General features: G+C 56.0%; 1 protein-coding gene across 1 annotated transcript; it reads right to left on the bottom strand.

Annotated features, from left to right (window-relative positions):
• On the bottom strand, nt 8,025–22,636 carry MYLK2 (myosin light chain kinase 2). The gene is made up of 13 exons (XM_005688364.3): nt 22,512–22,636; nt 22,315–22,414; nt 21,298–21,826; nt 19,634–19,932; nt 17,746–17,851; nt 17,089–17,182; nt 14,917–15,026; nt 14,680–14,821; nt 11,369–11,439; nt 11,136–11,264; nt 10,642–10,794; nt 10,363–10,495; nt 8,025–8,992 (listed from the first exon to the last, which is right to left on the bottom strand). The coding sequence occupies exons 2-13, from the start codon at nt 22,364–22,366 to the stop codon at nt 8,912–8,914; spliced, it is 1,899 nt and encodes a 632-aa protein (XP_005688421.2). The 5' UTR covers nt 22,367–22,414; nt 22,512–22,636; the 3' UTR covers nt 8,025–8,911.

Genomic DNA, 23,675 nt, shown 5'->3' with positions numbered 1-23,675 from the left:
TTCATGTCCCCCATCAGAGGAACAGGCTTAGGGACCTGAAACCTCACTGTTCCCACACCTTCCAACACCAGGCTTGCTGAAGCCGATAGCTTTCTTCTGGGACCTCAGTCCCCCGTCTGGATCATGGGTGTAGGGAGAGAAGACAGGAGCCAAGGATTCTTTGCTGGAGGCTCTTGGGTCCCACGAGATGATACCCAGGAGGCTAGAGACCCCTTCATCAGTCAGGCAGCCCAGTTCCCTCCAGAAACCCCCCTCTCGGGCAGGCAGCCACGCTGGCTTCAGTCTCTGCGGCTCCCTCCTCCCTCAGCCAGTCCCCTGAGGCCTGGGAGGAAGCGAGCCCGGCTGGACGGCCCCAGCTGTCTGGTTCCCACAGACTCCAGAGCTGGGGTGGAGGGGGGACCTGCAGGGTGGGAGGCTCAGTGCGGCCAGAAGGGGGTGGGGAAATGCCTGGCCAGTTTGGGGACCCTCCCCACCGTGTGTGCTGGGCCACAGCCTGGAACCCATGGAGCAGCGGGGGGGACGTCGTGTCCCATATGGGCGGCCTTGTGGCCGAAAGGGGACAGGATGGAGCCCCATGAGTGCAGGGCAGGGCGAGGAGAGGTTCACACCACAGGGTGTGCCTGTGTGGGTCAGTACGACTCAGGGTGTGTGTGTGTGAGAGAGAGAAAGAGAGATGCTCGGAGACAGAGACAGGGACAGATTCAGGGGGCAGGGGTCCTATCTCAGCTGGATCAGAGAAAGAGGCCGCTGCCGGCGCCGTTCCCTGCGGCGCATTCCTGTGGAGGCCCGGTGACCCCAGTCCCTTCCCAGCCTGTGTCCTGGAGCCAGTAAGAGGATGGGAGGCCGGCCCAACAGGAGAGCCGAAGCCTCGGCATCCTGCTCCACCCACCCCTGGAGGAGGTTTAGTATCTGACTGGGGCGGGGGCTTGTGGAGAAGAAACTGCACCCCCTGCCCCCATTTGTGGTAGGGGAACAGGCAAAGGGGTCAGCCACACCCAGAGCTGGGCAAGCCCCCTCCGTGTCCCTCTCAGGTCCCCTCGAAGAGTCCAGAAGTGAAGATGGGCCCCTCAGCCCCAGTGCCTAAGCAGGACCCTGGGCTCAGAGCCTGCCTTGGACTTGCCATGTGAGCCTGGACCGGCGCCCATCTCTCTAGGCCCTGATTTCATTCCTTTTGCCCGATGAGGGGGTTGCAGTCAGGAAGGCACAGCCTGACTCTTTGAACCCAAATCCCAGGGTGGGGCTGACCTGGGGGACAAACTGGAAGGGATCCCCTCCCAGAGGCGCTGGACCAGGAAGACCAGACACCATGGTCTCACGTTACCCTCTGCCTGCCTGCTGCCCAGCCCGGGGACCCCACCCACTGGGCCTCCTGCCCTCACATACTTTCCGTGACCAACAGACACCCTCCGGCTCCTGCCTAGCCACCCCCACCTGACGGGAAGGACCGTGCTCAGCAGAGACTTGGAATCCCTAAGCTGGGCTGACCCAGAGAAAGCACCTCAGCACAGATGGAGAGACCAAGGCCAGAGAAGGTAAGTGATGTGCCCAAGGCCACACAGCAGGGCAGGAGTACCCCTCTGCTGCCTTAACTGTATAGCTCTTAGGGGATCAGGAGCCTCTCCTGATTCTCCACACTGGAGGCTGGCCTGTCTCCAGGAGGGGCTCCCAACCTCCACTCCTTCTCAGCAGGTCAGAATGCAAAAGGGTGCTGAGTGGCCTGAGCAGAGTCAGGCTAAATCAAATCTAAAACAGTAAAACCAGTGGTACTTCAGAATATTCCAGAGTCTTTCATCACAGCGACTCAGATTCTTGGACTATCAGAGCTGAAAGGGCGTCTCCCGCCCCATTTCTGAATCCCCTCCACACCAGGCAGTGCGTATCACGTGGGGTGCCTTCAGAGCTGGCCTCTTCCCACCCAAGTTTGGCAGCTCTGAAGGGCTGTCAGGAAGTTCTTCACCTGCTGGTCCTTTGGTCTCTGCTCTCTCTGCCTCCAGGGAGGCTGCCCCCACCCATAGGGCTGGGCCTTCCTCAGCTGCTTCTCCACCCTCCACATCTTATCTCCCCCTCGCCTCTCCGCCCACCCGCTTCCTTCCCTGGTTTACAGCATTCCACTGCCCAGAGTTCCAGGCTCCTTCCCACACCCCAGACAGAGCCTGGGCCAGGGTGGGGAGACCCTCTCCCTTAGAGCGTGGGCCCTCTGGGGCCACCACAGTGATGAGGAGGACGGGAGAGGCTGTGTCAGCTAGCCTGGCATGTCTACCTACTGGGAATGTACAAACCCAGGAATCTAATCCTCGGCCAAAACATCCCCTCCCATCACTCCTAAGAGGCCAGGCTGCCAGAGGCAATAGGTACGGCAGCTAAGAGCAAGGGCTCTGGACCCTAGCTGTCTGGCTTCAGGTCCCAGTTGTCCCTTCCCAGCTGTGTGATCTTGAGCAAGTTGCTTCCCCTCTCTGGGTTTCCCTCATCTGAAAAATGTGGATTTACTAACAGTGCCTACCTCCATGGGATTGTTGCTAGGATTACATGAATTAATATTTACAAAGTGCTTTGAACAGGGTCTGGCCCATGCAAACAGCAATGTGTGTGTTTAAGCAAAATAAATACGTGGGTTCTGGGGGCTTGTCTTCTTAACCTGGTTTTCCCCCCAGGGGAGGCTGTAGCTACTGTGGAGGTTGGGGGTGTGTGTGTAGGGAGAGGAGAGATTGTTCTGAGATGAAGCTTTGTATTCAATTCCTGGCATCTTCACTTCCTTGCTGTGTGACCTTGAACAAGTAGATTCACCTCTCAGAGTGCTAGTTTCTTCATCTGTAAAATGGAGCAAGATTTCAGTTCTCAAGGACTGGCATGTGGGAAAATCTCATCTTGCACAATATGTGTACAATTCAGTCAACATGAATGAAATTGGATGCCTGAAACTAACACTACATGGTACGTCAACTCCCGAAACACGAAAGAGCCCCGCTGGAGGGCCTTGTACCCTCAGCCCAGTCCTCTCTGCCCCTTTCATTGGCAAAACTGTCCCTGAGGGTCCAGACCCCAAGGTGCCTAATCCCGCCCTGCTGGTGGTAACTGGGTGGTGACTCAGGGAGGTAGCTGGTGGGGCTAAAGGAAGTGGTTCTGGGCTAAAAACAGACCAGAGGCTCATTTAGTCCCACAGTCAGCCAGAACCCTCCCTTTGACCCCCAGAAAGGCTGCCTCCTCCAGACCGCAGTCCTCAGGGTGCCCTGATCTCTCTGGGAGACCAAGAGGAGGCTGACTCTCCCGAGTGAGTTAAGGCAGCTGATTCCTCTAAGCCTTTGCACTCGCTGTTTCCTCCGCCTGAAAAGCTCACTCCCCATGGCTGACTTCTTAGCATCCAGAGGCCAAGTTGAATATCACTTCCTGGGAGAAGCCTCCCCTCACCCTTTGATTTGAATGGATGTCTCTAGATTTTTTCCCCATCTCTGTATCCCATGTGTTTCCTCCACCTGGTGCCTACTGTAATGTGGAAATATGCATCTCTGTGTGTATTCACTTTTTCTTATATCTCTGCCTTAGTGTCATAAGCCTCTGGAGCCAGGGTTTCGGTCTGCCTTATCCACTTTATCCACTTCTCCAACCCAGTGACTGGCATATAACAGGCCCTCAATAAAGGTGTGCTGGGGGATAAAAGGATAAATCCATTTGCCATGGATTAAATCTCAGAGAATCCTCCAGGGGCTCCTGGTCAGAGCCAGAGGCCAAGCTCTCAAAGGCCTGTATGATCTGGCTTTGGTTCCTCTTGCACTCTCTCCCACCCTCACTCCAAACAGGCTTTGCACTTGGCTCATCCTTCTGCCTGGACCAATCTTCCACGAACACCCACAGGACTCATTCCCTGACCACCACGTCCCCCACCCACCCCACCAACTCATTCTAAGTTCGTTATTGCCGCCCAGTGTCTGTCTCCCAGGAAGGAAGTTCCATGAGGCCAGGAGTTTTTGTCTATTGGTTGCTTGTCCTCTACACCTGGAATAGTGTCTGGAACAGAGTAGGGACTGGAGAGAGTTGTGGAACACACGTGAACTCAGCAGCCTGGCCAGGTGCTTGATCTCTACATCTCAGGTCACTTTTGCTTTGACCCCAGGAGGCAGGTACTATCATCCCATTTTACAGACAGGAAACTGAGGCTCAGAGAGGGTGCACAGGCCCACGTGAACCCCATTCTGCCTGTCTGCAGCCCCCTCTTCCTGTCCCCACAGTCCTTACAGCCCCCTCAAGCAGTCATGCCCCAACCTCCCCCTGGCCTCTCCCTGCCTCCAGTCTCTCTCTCCCATCAGTGATGTCCCGGACTGCAGCGATCCTTATAAATCACAGATCTGATCATGTCCCTCTTTCATTTGAAACCCTCCCATGGTTCCCTATGGCTGGGGTTCAGCCTGGCATTTGAGGCTCCTGCCAACTTCCCCAGACTTATTTCTTGCTTCCTCATCTGCAAAAGCCCCCTGGGATGCTTCAAGACTAGCTTGTTCTCAGTTCCAAGTCTTTGGAGCTGCCCAGAACAACCCGCCTCACTCTCTCTGGAAAAGGCCTGCTCCTTGTTTGCTCTCAGCTTGGCTGTCACTCCCACTGGAAAGGAGAGAATAGGAGCAAGTGTCTTCTTCTACGCCCTTCTAGCTTCACCACAATCCCCAACCTCCCACCCCAGGGGTTCCAGAGACTGTGAACTCCCCGAAGACCAAGGCCATGACTAATTCATCTCCAGGCTCTGGCTTAAGACTAGGCCCAGAAAAGGGTCTCAAGAAATAGCAGTGAAGTGATAGGATGTGTCTGAAGTCAGGCCACCTGCTTTGCATCCTCACCCTACTACGTACTGGCTGGGAACCCATGCACTTGTCCGTCAGCTCCTTGTGCCTCAGTTTCCTCATCCCTGAACTGCTGAAATACACACTCACCGGGTGGGATGAAGTGAGTGCACACATGGGAATCACTTGGTACGTGCCTGGTGCTCAGTAAATAACACCCATTAGAGTGAAGGAAGGAACAGGTGTGGGGCAGCTGCAGGAACGGATGCTTGGTCCAGGTGGGCACAGCCCTTAGCACAGCCCTGGCCGCTCCACACCCTCGGGGCGGCGCTGTCACTGGCGGAATCTTTTCCCACAGCTGCCCTGCTGGGTCCAAGGTGGCTGGTGGAATTCAAGGCCACTGGATGCCGACAGGAAAAGGCAGCGTCACCAGCCCCGGAGTAATCCAAACCAGATGTGGCCTCAGACCCATGGGGGTGGTCACTGTGGGCCTGGCCAAGGCCCAGAGGCAGGAAATAGTCTTGGAGAACGCTGCTCTCCGCTCCGCTCTCTGGGACCAGAGGAGCTGTCCTGTTGAGGGTGTTAACCCTTCAGAGCCCACGGTAGGGGGAGGGGTTTGCCTGCGATGGTGCGCAGGAGCAGCTGGTGGCCCTGGCCCCATGGGGCAACAGAGCTCCTTGCAGAGAAGATTATAGCATCAGCATTGTGATGGGCACTATGCAAGGGAGCCCACAACACAGGCACGGGGGGTGGGCAGGGCACGCCAAGCAAGGGGCAGGGTCTGCTGCCCGGGACTTGCAGAACCCCAGCCCCAGCCCCGAGCTTTGGGCCTGGCTCTGGCTCCACTCCCTCTATCAGGGCAGCTCAGAGGCTGCTGGGGATGGGAGCGCTAGTGAAGGTCATGGGGCTGGATCCCAGCCTCAGACGGGCAGAGATTCAGTCCCATACCAAGGACTGCCACCCCAGCCTTCTCTTGGGTGTACTCTGTGGCCCTAAGGGAGCAAAATCTCTCTGAACCCCCCCACCCTCATTGTTCCCATATTGTCGAGTCCATATCCTTTACCTCCAGGGAGCAGGGGAAACCCAAAGGAGGCACCTGATGAATAAAAAGAGCTTTGTAAGGTGTGCTCCCTGGAGGGAATAGAGACAGGAGAGGCAGTGATCAGCCCTGTTCCACGGCTCTGGGTGGGCTTCCTTCCCAGGACAGGTTCATTCGCTGTGTGGCCTCAGGCAGATCAGTTTCCCTCTCAGAACCTGTTTCCTCACCTGTGAAATATGGTGACTGAGCCCCCCTGTCCTATCTCTCGATTGTCACCATGGCCCTTGGGGTGGCAGAGGACAGTGGTGCTGAGGCTGTCCTCTGAAACTCTGTCCTTTGTCCTTTGTTTCATAGAGGGGGAAATGAGGCCTGTGCTGGGAGCTGGGGTCCTGGGTTCTAGTCCCAGCTTCTCCTGTCCCTGCTGAGCAGCCTGCTCATTTTGGCCTTGGTTTCCCCAGCTGGATCCCGGCCCTGGATCTCGGTGCTGGCTGGACCTCATTTCCTCACCCCTCCACTATGGCGGTGACTCATTCCTCATCATCACGCTGTGTGGCCAAGGCTCAGCCTGGGTGGGGGCCAGCACGGCTGAGAGAACGCGGAGGAAACCACAGGCCTGGCCCAGCTAGCAGGTGGTGGGCAGACAGGCAGGCAAGGGATCCACGGCCCTAGGGTCCCTGCCCATAACACATCTCCCACCAAGAGCCTAAACCAGGCTCCCCGAGGCGCCCCACCCTCCTGAGCCCCGAGTGCAAGCCCAGCAGGCTGAGAGCCCAGAGGCCCCTGATCCTGTCCCATGTGGCACCTGCGGCAGGGGAACTCCACACCCATCTGCTGGAACAGGGCAGGGTCGGGTGAGGACCTGGCCTTGCCCTCCTGGCCAGCGTTCATGGAAGGCTGAGCAGTCAAGGTCTCCATCCAAGATTTCGCAGAGGCAGATAGTGCAGTGGTTCAGAGTGGGGGCTCTGGTTCCAGACTGTCTGGGTACAAACCCTGGCTCTGCCATGGGCTAGCCGTGTGACCCTGAGCAAGAGGCTTCGCCTCCCTGAGGCTTGGCTGCTCCGTCAAGAGAAATGAACGTAATACAGCTGCCCACCATGCGGGGTCGCTGGGACCAGTCACTTGAACACACAGAGCTGGGTCTGGGCCATGCCCCCTTGGAGCTCAGTGCATAGGAGCTGCTGTTATTGCTATTCCTGCTGAAGCCCCGCTTAGGCCTCAATTGACTCAATTGTCCTCACAGCCAGAAAGGCTGTCCTATTAGCATTAAGCTCTCTTGCCGTCTAGGCTGCTCCCTCCAGCAGAGGCTTGGGATGAGGAGGGCTGAGGCCTGTGGGTGAGACTGGAGAACAGCTCGCTCCCTAGTCCTCCCAGGGGACCCCCATCGCTGCAGGCCAGAACTCCTGGCTCCCTTTGGAGACTCTGCTATCTGCTTACACCTTGTTCTGGTGAGAAGCAGGGAGGACTTGTGAGCAGAGACTTGCTGTGGGAGGTGGAATAGTCCATTTCAAGCCCCAGCTTCTGACTTGTTGAAAAGCCTTCAAGTTCTTCTCTCTAAGCCTCAGTATCCCCCGTTTATAATATGAATAATACATACCTCGTAACCTCATAAATGAGTAAACAGACATACAAGCCCTTAAATAGAGCCAGACACACAGTGCTGTGCTATGCTTAGTCATGTCCGGCTCTTTGTGACCCCACGGACTGTAGCCCACCAGGCTCCTCTGTCCATGGGGATTCTCCAGGCAAGAATATTGGAGTGGGTTGCCATGCCCTCCTCCAGGGGATCTTCCTGACTCAGGGATCGAACCCAGGTGTGCCACATTACACGCCGATTCTTTGCTGTCTGAGCCACCAGGAAAGCCCAAAAATATTGGAGTGGGTAGCCTATCCCTTCTCCAGGGGATCTTCCCAACACAGGAATCGAACTGGGGGTCTCCTGCATTGCAGGTGGATTCTTTACCAGCTGAGCTACCTGGGAAGCCCAGACACATAGTAATCTCGTATAAATGTTGGCTGGTGCTGTGGCCTCTCACAGATGAGCACACTAAGGTACCAAGCGGGCAGCCACTTGCCCAGATCAAGCACTGGGTAGTCTGGCTCCTGAGGCTGCATCAGTAAGCACCACACCATACTCGAAGCACTGCTGAAGTGACTGGCCCACAGCAGTGCTCTGTAAACGCTGGCCAGCTGTGACCTCACCCAGGTGCACACACATAGAGGGAGGGGGCCACTTCCAACCTGTACATTTATTTACATGGCACAAGCTGAGAGCAGGTTGGGGGCTGCCCGACAGCCTTCCCACTCCTCTGGGCCTGCCGACACCATCCTCTGAGGCCGTGGGTGACCCCTGGAATGGGGGCCGGAGTGGCTGGGTTAGGCTGGCTTGGCCTTCAGGCAAGCTCGGGGGTGGTCTCCCCTGTCCCCCAGGCCTCTCCCCTCCCCCTCCACCCAGGCCTGGGCTGGGCGTCTTCTCTCTCACACAGAGTTCCTGTATGTTGGTGGTCGCAAGGAAGGTGGGCGGGGGCCGGGCCCTGCACCAGATGGTGTGTGCTAAGCCTTATCTGTTGGGAGTGGGGAGACGGGCGGGTGGGGACACGGAGGCCCTCCTTCACAAAGCCTGCTCTGTCTCCCTGGGCAGCTGCGCCTTAGAAACCGGCAGTCTGCCGTCCTGCCCCACCGAGGCCTCCCACCCACAACTGCAGAAGCCCCACATGCCAGGACCCCCAGCCCTCCCACTCTAGCTAGGAGCAAGCCCAGGCCAGGGATGCCCCAGGTGAGGCCAAGCAGGGGTCACCAGAGCAGCAGTTCCAAGAAGGGGAGCCAGGCAGGAACAACAGGGCCCGTGGCGTCCGGGCTGTGCTGGGGGCCAGAGCCCTGTCTGAAGAGGTGCTAGCAGGATGGAGTCAGGCCACATCTGAGGCGGCTCACGTCGGGGAAGCAGTCACTGCGTGGGGGCGTGGGAGCCCCGAGCCTCCCAGCCTGGCGCAGCCTCGTCCTGGCCAGCCTTGCCCGGCGATCTGGCCCATCTGCTCCGGCCTTCTGGGCTGTGTGGCCTCAGCCCTGGCCACTGCGCAGCTGCGTCCAGGCCTCAGCTGCTCCCCGGGGCTCAGACCCCCAGAGCCATGAGTGCCCCCGAGCTGCTGATCTTCTTGAAGCGGTTGGCAGCGCTGACAGCAATGAAGTTTTTCTGAGGGATGAGGGAGAGGGGTCCCGGTCAGCAGCGGGGCAGGGGGAAAGCTGTAGGACAGACTGTGTGTCTCCCAAGGTCCCCTTCATTCCAGGAGGGCCCTTGGCCAGGGAGGCTGCAGTGCCCAAAATGGCCACAGGAGGCGCCATGACACCACAGCCTCCAGGATGCCCTGCCTCACTCAACAGACCCGTCAGCAAACCTGAGTACCGTTCCCCTCATGGCGGTCTGTGTGTGCACCGCTAAGTCGCTCAGTCGTGTCCGACTTTGTGTGACTCCAGGGGCTGTAGCCCGCCGGGCTCCTCTGTCCGTGGAATTCTCCAAGCAAGAATACCGGAGTGGGTTTCCATGCCCTCCTCTAGGGGATCTTCCCAACCCAGGGATCGAACCCGCATCTCTTACGTCTCCTGCGTTGGCTGGCAGGTTCTTTCCCACTAGCGCTACCCACCTGGGAAGCAGTCCACTGGTTCCTATTTCATTCCAAGAAAAAGCCCCTCAGCGTGGCTCTCTCCATGCCCCGCCTCCCCATCCTCTCGGACACCTCTCCTGCCGCTTGCTTATTCCACTCAGAGGAACTGGCCTCCTACCCGTTCCTCACACTCCACAACCATGCTCCTGCCTCAGGGCCTTTGTGCCTGCTGTTCCCACCGCCTGGGGCCACTCCCCCTCCATACCAGCCTGACTCAGCCCTCATCTCCTTCAGGTTTTTGTTCACAGGTTCCTTCTCAGTGTGCTCTCCCTAGACACCCTATTTAGAAGCACAGCCTCTCCCCAGCACTCCTGACCATTCTTATTTCTTTCCAGTAAGTGTAAGTGATAGTTGCTCAGTCGTGTCCGACTCTTTGTGACCCCAAGGACTGTAGCCCACCCAGCTCCTCTGTCCATGGAAGATTACTGGAGTGGGTTGCCATTCCCTTCTCCAGGGGACCTTCAGGGATCGAACCTGGGTCTTCTGCATTGCAGGCAGATTCTTTGTCTGAGTCAACAGAGCCCTTCCTTAATTCCTTTTAATAACTCCCCACCCTCTAACAAAAGTAAGTTCACGAAGACTGAAATCCTACTCTCTTTGCCCATTGCTGTGTCCCCAGTGCCCAGAGGTGGTAGATGGTTAAGAAATATTTGTGAAATGAAGGGAAGAAGCCTGAGATGGGGTCAGAGACCTATTCCTAAGCCCAAGCCATAAAAGGATGCCCCTCCCCAGGGTGGAGGGGGTGAGCAGAGGGCCACCACCCAGGGCAGGAGCCAGCCTAGGACAAAGAGAGAAAAGCCAGTTCTGTTTTCCAGACAGAACCAGCCAAGACGGGGCTAGTGGGGCCAGCGCCCTTCCCACCCCATATCCCTCTCTCCTCCCTGCCTCAGTCCAGCGGTACCTTCCAGCGCCTCTTCATGAGGTATTTCTTAAGCAAGATCTGGGACTTGAGGCGGCGGTTACAGCGCTTGGCCTTCTCTGCCAGGTTGTTGAGCCAGGGGTGGGCGAGGCACTGGGCAGCGCTCATCCGGGCCCTGTGGAGAGTGGGTGGTGTGGTGAGAGGAGGTGGCAGGCCTGGGAGGCACCACTCCTGCCGGCCTCCCAGCCCAGTTCCCACCCAGCACACACACACACTGGACTTTGCACACATGGGGTTCATGTCCTGGGGGGTGAGCCTCACCGCTGGTCCTTGACGATGAGGTTGGAGACGAAGTCTTTGGCCTCGTCTGACACGGCCTCAAAGGTTTCCTCGTCAAAGTACCAGTTGCTTGATAGAACGTTGTTCAGGGTCTCTGTGTCATCGTCTCCCAGGAAGGGGGAGAGACCACTCAGCCTGGAAGGAGGCGATGGCAGGAGGCAGGGAGGTAAGATTGGGTCGGGGATGACAGATCCTGAGAAGCAGCACCAGGAGCTGGAAAGACCCCCAGCCTCTCAGGTGGGACAGACCTGGGTTAAAATCTGGCTGGGTGACCTCGGGCAAGTCACTTCCCCTCTCTGAGCCTCACTCTTCTCATCTGTAAATGGCCATAATCATCCCAGCTTCCCAGGGTTAGTGTGAAGAAGAGGAATGATGAGTGCACCCCCAATGCCCAGTAAACCCTGAGAGAGTGGGGAGGTGGAAGTGATCTTGGCCTCAGCTGCCCACCCATGTGCCCCAACCCCATCAACACTCACAGCATATAGGTGATGACCCCCAGGCTCCACATGTCTGTCTTATCGGAGATTTGGTCGTAATTCACCACCTCAGGGGATAGGAACTCTGGGGTCCCAAAATTCACCTTCAGCTTCTCGTTGGGGTTATACCTGGAGGTCAGGCCAAGGGCTCAGAGCACAACTCCCCCAGCCCATTCCCAGACACCTTCCCACCTTCCCCTGGCCCCACCCACCCCGCCCACCCAAGGTGATACCTCCGTGCCAGGCCAAAGTCGATGATCTTCACCAAATGGCCCGTGGTGTTGACGCACAGGATGTTCTCTGGCTGAGGAGAAGGGGGTGGCCTGGACTGACCTCTGACCCAGCTCACCCTCCCTCCCCATCCCAGTCCATCCAAGTCTCAGGCTCCCTGGACCAGAGGCCCAGGCTGCCAGAGTGGATAGCCCCCCATCAGAAACCCTCAGATCTGCCTGTTCCAGACACAGAGGGGGATCTGGAGGCCTGAAAGGGGCTCTTCTCCAGGCGTCCCTGCTCCCCACCCTCAGCGTCTAACAAAGTGCCCAGTAGGTGCTCAGCCAAGACTCCTGGAATCCGGCACCCCAAGCATGGGTGAGCACGCTGAAGGTCTAACTGAAGGCTAACGCCTCCCGCGCTGGGCCTCCATCTCCTCCTCATGTAACACAAGGACACAGGACTCATCTGAGGTTGTGGGGCAGAAACGTTGTAAGTCGTTAATGATGGCTAAAAGGCAGATTTTGCACAAGAACCCTGATTTTCAGCACCATCTGAAACACTGGAAGCCCTGGCCATATGGCCACACATGGCTTGGAGGGACTTGGTGCTGACCGCCGAGATGGGCAGGAGTCTTCTAGTTCCCCCAGGGCCTCCACCTCCTGACCCAGCTGGGTTCTGAAGAACAAGGTTCTGTTCTTCATCTGGGCTTTGTGGTATCTGATCTGAGGCCCCAAACAGGAGGCTTTCTGAAGGTCCTTTCACACTGCTGCACTCAGAGCAGGATGCTAGTGACTTCAACAGCCCAACAGTGCTCTACTGAAACACGGGAAGGATGCAAAGGCTCTGAGGAGGGCTTCCCTGGTGGCCAGTGGACCTCTAGTCCTGGAAGATCCCACGTGCCTCGGAGCAACTGAGCCCATGTGTCTCAATTAATGAGCCCATGCTCTGGAGCCCATGAGCCGCAACTACTAAAACCCATGTACCTGGAGCCTGTGTTCCACAACAAGAGAAGCCACCGCAATGAGAAGCCCTCACACCATAACTAGATAGTGACCCCTGATCACTGCCACTAGAGGAAGCCCAAACACAGCAAGGAAGACCCAGTATAGCCAAAAACAAATTTTTAAAAAGAGAAAAAATAATATTAAAAAAAAAAAAAAAAGGCTCCAAGGACACAATTGGCAGGGGAAACCAGACAGATCCATATCTCCTTTTGGAGGACGAGGACAGGGGACTTCCTGAAAAGCCCTGCAGCTGGAACCCTGGGAAGGGGCTTCAGGCTGCGGTTCACCTAGCCTACTCGACCATGAAACCCTTTATTGATGAAAAACTTATTGCTATCCTGAAAAAAATCACATTTAGGACACACAGACTTCAGTGCACTTGTTCCCAGGACACTGCATTTTTATCAGAGACCCTGCTCTACCCCTGCTTTCACTGGAGAAGGGCAGCCTCCAATGCCATCATGCAGGCTTGAGTTCTGCCCAGAAACTTGGGAGGCACCTGTACTCTTTCCATTCCTTCTGCCCTCCCACATCCAAACCATCAGAAATCCGACTGACTCTTATTTTCAGAATGTGTCCATCATCTGACCACTTCCCATCCCTCCCCCACTGCTATGGGTTCCAGCCCCATCATCTCTCCTGGCTTATTATGACCACCTCCTAAATTCCCTGCTGTCAGAATGGCCCCTTGAAACCCATTCCCTTACTCTCCTTGCTCCCTCACTTGTCAGTGGCAATGATAACAGCACACGTGACCCAAAGGACTGTCACACACTCTAAACACACCTTGAGTGCCTCTGACCCCTAGTAAGCACAGAGGAGGGGTTAGTTCACAATAGCACCAGTAGCATCTCCTGTATCGGACCTTGAATGCTCCGGCCTTTACCTTCTTCTTCAGTTCCACCTTGTATGTCTCCCTGTTACACTCACGCACTTTTCCATAACACTTGGTGGTTTAAATTGATCTAAGGGACTTCCCTGGCAGTCCTATAGTTAAGACTTGGCGCTTCCACTGCAGGGGGCGTGGGCTTGATCCCTGGTGGGGGATCCAAGACCCTGCAGGTTGAGTGACACAGTCAAAAATAAAAATTAAGAAAATTTTAAGAAAAAATAAAACGATCTATTCATCGAGTTATTACGTCTGATTCTACCATGACCCCACAGGCTCCAGGGGCTAGGGTCATGTCCTCACCATCCAGAGGGCAACAACCACGCCCAGCACTGTGTACAGTGCACAGAGGCACAGAAGCAGGTGCTCAGTATGTATTTACCAAATGAATGAACGAAAGTACTGTCCACTTCGCCGACGGCCGTTCCCCCGCCTCAGTGTTCAGATTTCATCTTCCCCACTAGCCTTCCCATTGACTCCACATTAACGCCTGCCATAAGGATGGGGCTACCAGGCACTCATGGGGCCCCTGCCCACTCCACACCACGGCCGCGGCCAGCTGATCAGACTTGGAGGGATTCATAAAATCTTAGGGAAAAACCCAAACAAACTTTTTTGCCAACCCAGTATTTGCTCTCCCTCACCTGCTATGTGCAAGGTATCGAGCAAGAAGAACATAAATGTCCCCTCAGCACACACTTCCGTTAGTGCCTGCCCTGTGCATGCTGCTGCACCACCACTGCGTTTTGCTCTGGTTCTAGTCGCTAAGTCGTGTCCCACTCTTTGGCGACCCCAGGACCTGTAGCCCGCCAGGCTCCTCTGTCCATGGGGTTCTCCAGGCAAGAATACTGGAGTGGGTTGCCATTCCCTTCTCCAGGGGATCTTCCCAACCCAGGGATCGAACCCGAGTCTCCTGCTTGGCAGGCAGATTCTTTACCGCTGAGCCACCAGGGAAGCCCAACACTATACTTACTGACGTGTCTTCCTGATTCCCCTTCTAGAACGTAAGCTCCATGAGGGCAGGCATTTTTATCTATTTTGTTCACCAGTGGGTCTCCACCACCAACACTGCCTGGCATCTAGTGGGCCCTCAACACATGTTTGTGGAATAAGTAAATAAACATTAGCAGTGCCCATCAGGGGCCTACACAGAGGCAGATGCTCCTGCAACACTGATCAGCTAGTGTTATATATGGGGCTCACAGGACTGCAAGAGACCCTTTCAACAAGTTCTACAACAACTCCAGACTCGGAGAGGGCTGGGACCAAGTCTTTCTTGCTCTCTGATGTGTCCCCTGTTTTGACTCTTACAGCTGGAAGGACTGGATGGAGGAGGAGAAGGAGTCACGGGGGATGGAGGGATGGCTGGCTGCAGCGGTGATCCCAGGTGGTCCGATGCCACCCCGACCCCTCCCAGGAGGCTGCCCACCCCGAGTACCTTGAGGTCCAGATGCAGAACTCTCATCTTGTGCATGAAGAGGATGCCATCGCAGATCTGCCTGACAAACACCATGGTGTCCACCTCAGTCAGCTGGTAGTCCTCGTCCACAATCCTCTCGAAGAGCTCGCCGCCCTCGATGCTGTGTGCACAGACCCCTCTACAGGCTTGCCTCTGGGCCTGCTGCCTTCTGCTCCCCCCCCCACCCCAGGCCCCCACCCTGCCGCCAACACTCACTACTCCATGAAGAGGACTATCTCATGCGGGGTCTCGATGGCCGCATAGAGCTGGATCAGGTTGCGGTGGTTCAGCTGGTTCATAACTTCAATCTCCAGCAACACCATTTCCTGGGGACCAGGAGCATCAGGGGTACCATCTGAGCATCATGACTCCCTGCCCTCCACCCTCTTCGGGGTGGACCTAACCTGAACTGCTGCCTTCCCGCTCCTCACTGGTCTCCTCGCCTCCTATCTCCCTACCCTCCAGCCTGTGTCCTTACCACACAGTCATTTCTGCTGGGACATCTTTCCTTTTCTTTGCTGGTTCTTTGCCTCCTGCTGGCTGAATCCTGGGCCCCATCCTTCCCGCTCAGCCCTCCCTGCTCTACACTCTCCCAGGGCATTCTCAAGTCCCATGACTGGAAATTCCATCCAGATGTGACTGATTCCCAAATACATATCTCCACCCGCAAGTACTCCTTTGAACTCCAGAAACCAGTCCCTCCCCCTTGGATGCCTAATAGGCATGTCAAATCTCTCATGTCCAAAATTAAACCCTTGATACCACCCTTTCCCCACAGTTGAGTTGCCCGCAGCATGTCCATCAGCAAAAGGCCGTCATTTTTAACCCCAGTGTGCAGGATAGAAAGTTAGGAGCTTTCCAGGTTTCTCTCTTATTCTTGCTTCCTCACAAGAGGAAGCAATCCGTCAGTAAATCCTTTGACTCCACATCCCAAGTAGATTACAAATCCAATCATTTCTTAGCTCCCCCACCACTGCCTTCCTAGTTTCGGCTGCCATTATTTGTCACTTTCAGAAAGTCTGCCAGCCAGTGGTCACATCCGTAGCTTGAAATCAACCACAGTAGGAATATTTACACCAAGGAAATTGGCAGATGTTATAGATCAGGTCTCTCCCTAGACCTGTTCCCCCAGAGCACTGGATCACTGCCTGGACTGTTCCATTTTCCATTATTCCATTCCTTAGAATATCTCACCTTCCACGCCACTTCCTCAGAGAAGCCTAATGTCACCTAACCCTATCTGAGCGGCTCCACACACCCTGTTCCTTCCTGGCTTTACTTTTCTTCTTAACACTGTCTCGGCTCCGGACACCACACTTTTTATGTTTTGGATTGGTTTTAGTTGTCTGTTCCCCTTCTCTAGCATGTTAGGACTTGTTCGATGCCATTTCCCTAGCACCTGGCACAGTACACAGCACTGTGAAAAAATACCCAATAATTAATCAATCAATAGCTGACTCCAATTAATTTACACATCACATTTGAGCATCTCCGCTGAGCCAGGTCCATGATAGAGGCCTTGGGACCTGAGCCCCGTTAAGTGGAAGCAACAGAGAAAGAGTCACGAAGAAGATCTTCCCGACCTCCCAGCACTCCTCCGGAGCTGCTTCTCCTGCTCCTTCTGGGCTCCAGGCCTCTGCATGTGCTGTCTCTGCTCCCCTGGTCTCGATCTCGACTCAAGGGTTCCCACCTGCCATTTCTGATCCTCAGGCCTTTCTATCCACAGTCTCCTCTGTCTGAAAATCTCTCCCCTGCCTTTCCCACTGGAAAACAGCTCCTCCTTCTTCAAAGCCTTCATTCAGGAGACTCTGCTGACCTGCGGGTGAGTCAGGAGACTCCACTGTGACAACTCCTCTCCCCACCCTCCCACCCTACCTTTCCTGAGTTATGTAGCTCCCACCATGCCAGGCTGCTAGGTTGCCATCACCTCCTCACACACCCGACTCCCTCACTCCACATGAGTCTATGCCTCATTCATTCATTCACTCCTTGAACGCGCACTGCTCTGAACCAGGCCCCGGGCTGGTGTTGAGGCCTGTTTCTCTTGCTGTTCTCAGGGGGCAGGGACCACCTGGCTTCCCTCAGGGACCTCCAGTGCACAGCATAGCATCTGGCCCAGAGCCTGTGCTCATCAGCCCTTACTGACTTGAACCAGAGGGCTTGAAGGGGAAGTCCCCAAGATAAATTCACCAACTGTGGGGTGAAGTTTATGGTCAGGGGCATCAGGCCCCTATGGCAGGACTGTCCGCCTGTCTGTTGATCTGTGTGATATCTTTGGAGCATCAAGCTTTGCACCCCTGGCCCCTGGTGCATACGTGTGGGTGGCAGAAGGAGAGAGGCACCAGCTCCAAGGTTCCCCTCCTCCTCCCCACAGCCAGACTGCACTACCTTGTCTTTGGGTGTCTGTTTCTTGATGACCTTGGCTGCCAACTTGAGGCCTGTGGCCTTCTCTGTGCAGGTACAGACCGCTCCAAACTTGCCGCTGGAGAGAGAAGAGGCTGAGAGTAAGGGAGTTCCAAAGGCCAAGTTGGGAGAGGGGGGTGCTGTGCTCTGTTCCCTGTGAGATGGGGAAATCCCAGCCAGCTCCAGTACCCTCCCAAAACGTGAGCTCTACTGCAGAGACCACGGCGGACCTGCACAAATCACAGGCTCAGGCAGGATAGGCTTATCAAAGGACAGCCCCTGATGGGCACCTCACAGGCAGGCAAGGGCTCCAGGCCCCGGGAGAGGGAACTTCAGGACTTCTAACAAAACAGAGGATCACCCTCAAGGGGTCAGTGTGGTACTCCAAACTGAGACACACAGGACAGTATTACGTGCTTCCTATGGGACACACCTAATGACCAATCGTGTGTTTGTGTGAGTGACTGACACACCAGCCATTTAACAGCCTGCACACAGACAAGTGAGACCACATGGAAACAGTCGTGACCGTGTGGTTCACGTCTGATCGGAATGTCTGGGCCTTCCATGGGGCAGATGTAAGGCCTGGGGACTTCATGCTCTCCTGCCCGTGGGCCAGGCGCTTAGGGACCCAGCTCTCACCCGCCCAGTGCCTCCTTGGAGTTCAGGCTGAATTGATTGTTGATGTTCCCGGGCCTCAGTTCCACAATGCGGTGGGGGAATGGGGCTGGGGGCGGTGGGCAGTCATCTGTGGAGCAGAGCAGAGCCATTTCGGTCAGTGCTGGGGCTGCTAAGGACTCACCCTGGCACCATGCCCTCCTGCCTGGCCTAGGCCCCGTCCAGGGGTGCTCACCAAGTGATACCTGGGAGACAGTTGGCTCCAGGACAGGGGCTAGGGACCCAGTTTCCAAAGTCAGCTCTGCCACCAACACTCACCCTCCTCGGGAGGCCTTTGTCAGAGAGGGGCTCAGCTTCTCCCGGCACAACAGTGGGTACGGCTGATTGGACTCCTCAGACCCTCCCACATTATAAAGTATGAAGACTCCATCCCAAAGTTTTGCATTTCCATTTTTAAAAAGGGCGGAGCGGGGCGGGGTAGGGGTGGGGGTGGGGAGTTCGCAACCGAGTGATCCCTGGTGGCTCAGAGAATCTGTGTGCAATGCAGGAGACCAGGGTTCAATCTCTGGGTCGGAAAGATCCCTTGGAGAAAGGAATGGCAACGCACTCCAGTATTCTGGCCTGGAGAATTCCATAGACAGAGGAGCCTGATGGGCTACGGTCCACGGGGTTGAAAAGAGTTGGGCAGGACTGAGCTACTAACTTTCACTTTCAACTATAATGGTGGAGCGCCATGCCAGATAGGCGTTACTGTGTCTGAAGGAGTCGAGGATGGGACCTGCCTACCACCCCCTCTAATAACACCACAAGCTCTCACCACCTGTGGAATGGGTATCCCCCGGCCCTGGCCCAGGGGCAGGGGTGAGCGGGGAGGAGCCGGGGAAGGAGCTGTTTGGTAGGGACTTGCTGCCACCTAGTGACAATACGGGGAACAGCAGGCCCTGCACGCCGACAGGCTGAGTCACCGGGAATGGAAACCTCTTTATAAATAGCCAAGAGGCCGCAGGGGAAGCCTGCTGGTGATAAATCAGACGGCCCTTGGAGGTTGTTCAGGTCCGTCCCTCGAGGATGTGATTGCTGGGCCGAGTGGGCCCTGGAGGTCTGTGCCGCTGCTCAGGGGAGGAGGCAGGGCTCCTGGATGCCGCCCAGCCGCCAGGCCCTCCCACCCTGTCTGGGTGGCACCATGCCGCTCACCAGGCAGACTGGCAGGTCTCCCGGGGCACCGTGGCCTGGAGGAGGGGGGTTGTCAGGACACTCTGGGCTCTCCTGACCCCATCTTACCCCACCTCCCAGGCCTGCTGCACCCTTTCCGGAGCCCTTTCCCTATTCACCTACTGGCCAAGCTTGCTCACGCTCAGTGGCTCCCTTCTGCTCGCTGAATAAACCATCAGCACTTGAGGCCGCTCCGGCCCTGCCCATCTCACGTGCCCAGCTTCCTTGGGCACCGCCTCCCTCCCGCCTCCACACACACACCTGTGCTCCTCAGTTCACAGCCCTCTGTGGCTCCCATGACCCTCCCTACTAGTCCAGGATGCAGTTTAAAAGGGCATTTGAGCCCTTTTACAGGGTAACTTCAAACCCCACCGTCCAGAGTACTGGTGGTGCTCCAACATGTATGATTTTTTTTTTAAACTCCATTTTAGCCAATGTAGAAGAAAGTAAACAAGAGAGCTCTGGAGTCAGGTTCATATCCTGTTCTAGCTGTGGGTTTGGGGTGCTCCCTTTTCTGAGTCCTCATTTCCCCATCTCTTGAAGGGGACTAGGAACTCAGACTTCCTGGGGTTGGATGACACTTTTATGAATCACCCTGGGTGAGGTGGCTCAGAAGAGTTTAGTGCTCAAAGCGAGGAGAAGGGGGAGACACGGGGAGCCCCTTCCCTCCTCCCTGGGCTCCAGGGCAGCCCCGGCCTACCCAAAATCTGGAAGCAGTCCTCCTCCCTGGCTGTGGGACTGAGGGCCTGCCCCACCTCTGCTCTCTCCGAGGGAACGGCCTGGAATTCGATTCCTCTCGAGGTGTCCCCTTGCACCCCAGCCTGGCCAGCCTGGCCTGCAGCCTTCTCTTCTTCCTTCTGGCTGCCTCCCGGGAGGTTCTTCTCTCCTTCAGCTACCATGGCTGGCTCCCTTTCCGTGGGACCAGGGGTCACAGGCACCCCTTCAAAGATGAGGTCTGATGTCTCATCTAGGGGCTTCTCGGCCAGTGGCTTCTCAAGGCTGAAATGTGAGAACACAGAAGGGTGATACCCTTAGCAGCCACAGCCCCCGCCCCCCGGCAGGCCTCCTAAAACCTTGTCTGCAATCTAGAGCCGATACAGCCTTGCCCCCACCCAAACACGTGGGATGGTGAATCCAAATTCACTTCATATAAAATCCAGGGATGTTAATAATACATAAATGTCTGTGGTGGTGGTGGTTGTTTCTTCCCAGCTATGCCATGCGACGTACAGGATCTTAGTTCCCCGACCAACGACCAACCCACGCCCCGTGCAGTGGAAGTGCAGAGCCCTAACCCCTGGACCACCAGAGAATTCCCATGTCTGTGTTGCTATTTTGAGTATCAATGCACTAAGAGATCATTAACAACTGTTAACAGGATTGCTGATTTGGTTAATCATTAGGTAGCAACAATTAGGGAGGTTATGTAGCTCTTGATTCATAAAATTGTGGTGATACAATTGATAACATATTAATGATACTAATTTATATTACCACATAGTTCAAACTGGTATGGTAAGTGTTATTATTGTGGTTTACAATAAATATATCATTAATAACCTCACTTATATCATTGGCATTCAGGTAAAGCTAATGGATTGCACCTTGAGGCTGGTGCTGTATTATAGCTCTAAGAGTATAGTGGGCTTCCCTGATAGCTCAGTTGGTAAAGAATCCACCTGCAATGCAGGACACCCCGGTTCGATTCCTGGGTTGGGAAGATCCCTTGGAGAAGGGAAAGGCTACCCACTCCAGTATTCTTCGGCTTCCCTTGTGGCTCAGGTGGTAAAGAATCTGTCTGCAGTGCAGGGAACCAGGGTTCAACCCCTGGGTTGGAAAGATCCCATGGAGAAGGGAAAGGCTACCCACTCCAGTGTTCTGGCCTGGAGAATTCCATGGGTTGTATAGTCCATGGGGCTGCAGTCAGATACAACTGAGTGACTTTCACTTTCACTTCACTTTTCACTTCAAGAGTATTAGTAATGATCTATCAGCCTGATTATTAGTCATATTTTCAGATTATACCAATAACTGTATTAAGAAGATGAGTTATCTCTTCCTCCTGACATCTCAGTCCTGGCCTTGGTGAGACCCAAGTCCATGGGGTAAGGGGCACTCTGGACTCCAGATGCCTGGAGAAGGGGTTTTTGAGGTCCTCTGCTGCCTGACACGGCAGAGGCTGTGTCACAGCTCACAGTTCACAGGCTTCTGTGAACTATCACATAGTTCTGATCTCTGCAGGAAGACCAGGTGGTCAGGCCAATGCCTAGGACAGAGAGAGCTGAACATCGGAACTACCCAGGCCAGCACTGAATGTGGTGATGGTGCCCGATCCCTCCCCGCCCCCAGGCAGGGGCCGTTCACCTCGAGATGGCGGCGGGGCAGCTGGGGCTGTGCAGAAAGGCGGGTGCGCCCTTCTTGCTCGCTGCTTGGCCCTCTGCTACCTTCTTGTGCAAATTGCCTTCTCCAGGGTCCTGGCTGCCCGGGGTCTTCTGCTCAGCCTCGGGCTTTTTGATGTCGGCCTTGGTTGTTGCTGTCTCCTGGGGCAGGGCTGCCAGCTGCCCAGCAGAGCCCTCCGCAGGCTCTCCCTGCAGGCCTCCTTCTCCCTCAGGGCCCTGGCTGGTGGTTGAGGCTTGGGCCGAGGCCCCATCCCCTTTCTCTGGGGCCGGGGCTTCAGTATCTTTCGTCGAGTTGAGGGGATCAGGTTCTTTCTTTGGGTCTGGGGGCCCAAGTTCTTTCTCTGGGTTTGGGGGACCAGCATCCTTCTCTGGATCTGGGGGCCCAGGATCCTTCTGTGGATCTGGGGGCCCAGGATCCTTCTGTGGATCTGGGGGCCCAGGGTCTTTCTCTGCAGCTGGGGGTCCTTCGCCTGCTGCACCCTTTGGTGCTGCGTCTGCAAAGGAGGTGAAACACCAGTCAGGATTCACCCTCCTACCCCTCCCGCCCCAGCCAGGCTGGCCAGGGACCGGTTCTGGGCCCAGGTCCCCACCCAGGCCACAGTTTACAAGCACTTGTCCCGCTGAACTTCTGGGGCCATTCCATGGGCTCCCAATACGAGCTGTCTGGGCTTCTGAGGCCCTGGGTGCAGGGTTCTGGGCCCCTGGTGGGCCTTGAGCCCACCCCTCAACCCTCACTCTGAGTTTTCAGGCCTCATCCATGGGGACTTCACATTTTCCCAGTCTCTCTGGGGAAGGCTTCCTGTGGGCCCTTGACCCAGTCCTACCCTATCCAGAGATAATTCTGATTTTTGGGTCCTCCATGTGCCACACAAAGAAGCCTTGGGCACAGAACTCCCACTTCGAATCCAGAGCACCGGCCCAGCTCTGGATTCAAACACCCCTTCCCAAGCTCCTCCCTCCACCTCTGGCCCCCGCTTGGCACCTGTTGATGAGCTTGGGATTTCCAGCTCCACTGCTCCGTTTTCCGTCGCCATGAGGTAGGGAGGCGTGTGCTTCTGCTTGTCTAACTCGAGTCTTTCCAGCTGCAGAAAGAAGAGAAAGGTGTGTCGGGCTGCTGGATGCCTCCTCCTGTCTGGCTGAGAGGAGGCAGAGGCCAGCCGGTGGAGGGGACAGAGGCACCTGGAGCGGAGAGGGGTGACCTGGTGTCTGTCTGTCTCACAGCGGCTGCCCGGGAGCCGTCCTGGGCAGTTGTAAGGCCGGGGCCCGGTGGGCAGAGGCGGAGGCAGGGGTGCAGGCAGAGGAGGCGGGGACGGGGGAGAGGATCTCTTACACCAGGGGCCATGCAACTCGGACTGCCACCACCTGTCACTCTTGGCCCCCATTCAGAGGACACGGCATTCTTCCCGTGGACCGACCCGGGGGAGAGTGGTGTTGGAACAAGCAGGAAGAGAAAGCAGGAGGGGGCACCTGGGGCCCCGGGGGAGCAGCCTTCTCCCAGACCTTGCCTGGTATCTCTGATTTGGGACAAGATAGATGAGGGAGCTCTCAGACAGGGCTGAAGGGCAAGACTATGCTCAGGCCAGGCTCTGGCTCTGCCAACATCTCCTGGGGTTCCCCGGAGTCTGGTTGGAACCACACAGGCCCAGGTGTAGTCACCCTGACCCCAGCACTCCGCTCTGCGTCCACAAGCCTTGCACCTGGCCTCCAGACCAGCGTGGAGCATCTTTGAGTAAGAAAAGGTCTCGGGGGCACTTGCTCAACTTGCCTGTGGGCCTGAAAGCCATTTCTTTTGAAAATGTCTATTTCCTGGGCTCCTGGGGAGATGGATGCTGTCCCAAACAGCTGTGAGAGATGGTCAGTGTTTTTGCTCCTCTGAGCTGATGCAGGTCTTTCCAATGGCCCACTGGAAAGTGGGGGTGCTGGCTGGTGGAAAGTCTTTTCCAAGGATCCTCCTTCGCAGCGGTGACCCAGTGGTGACCCACTCCAGCCCAAGGTGTTCAAGCAGAGATGGGATGGGGAGAGGTATGATCCAAAGGGCCTTCCATCACCCAGGGGTTGGGCCCAGAGCTTCTCTGCAGGCCACCTTGAGTACCAACCCCAAGCTGAGTACGTTGGAAATAGTTCTGGAGTGGATTCAGGATTGGGTCCAGGTCCTGACTATGGTGACCCATCCAGTCACTCCAACCCCACTCCAGGGCCCAGCTCCTCCAATGATCAAATAGAGGAAGCAACTCTTGCCCTCCATGGAGACAGGGAAGGGGACAATGGCTTGAGGATACAGCACATCTGAACGGTAGGAAATTGTGTAGCTGTAAAAAAGATGGAAAAAGCTGTGAGTGAACT

Source organism: Capra hircus, chromosome 13, assembly GCF_001704415.2.
Source record: "Capra hircus breed San Clemente chromosome 13, ASM170441v1, whole genome shotgun sequence".
NCBI classification, from domain to species: domain Eukaryota; kingdom Metazoa; phylum Chordata; class Mammalia; order Artiodactyla; family Bovidae; genus Capra; species Capra hircus.
Note: the sequence above shows the minus strand (reverse complement) of the source record. Positions and strands in the feature narration are given on the sequence as shown.

Coding starts and splice junctions, on each gene's coding strand:
- MYLK2 (XM_005688364.3), bottom strand. CDS start 22,366: ATGGCGACGGAAAACGGAGCAGTGGAGCTGGAAATCCCAAGCTCATCA. Junction 17,852..19,633: donor GGACTGCTTCCAGATTTTGG/GTAGGCCGGGGC, acceptor TCTGCTCCACAG/ATGACTGCCCACCGCCCCCA. Junction 8,993..10,362: donor TCATGAAGAGGCGCTGGAAG/GTACCGCTGGAC, acceptor CTCATCCCTCAG/AAAAACTTCATTGCTGTCAG.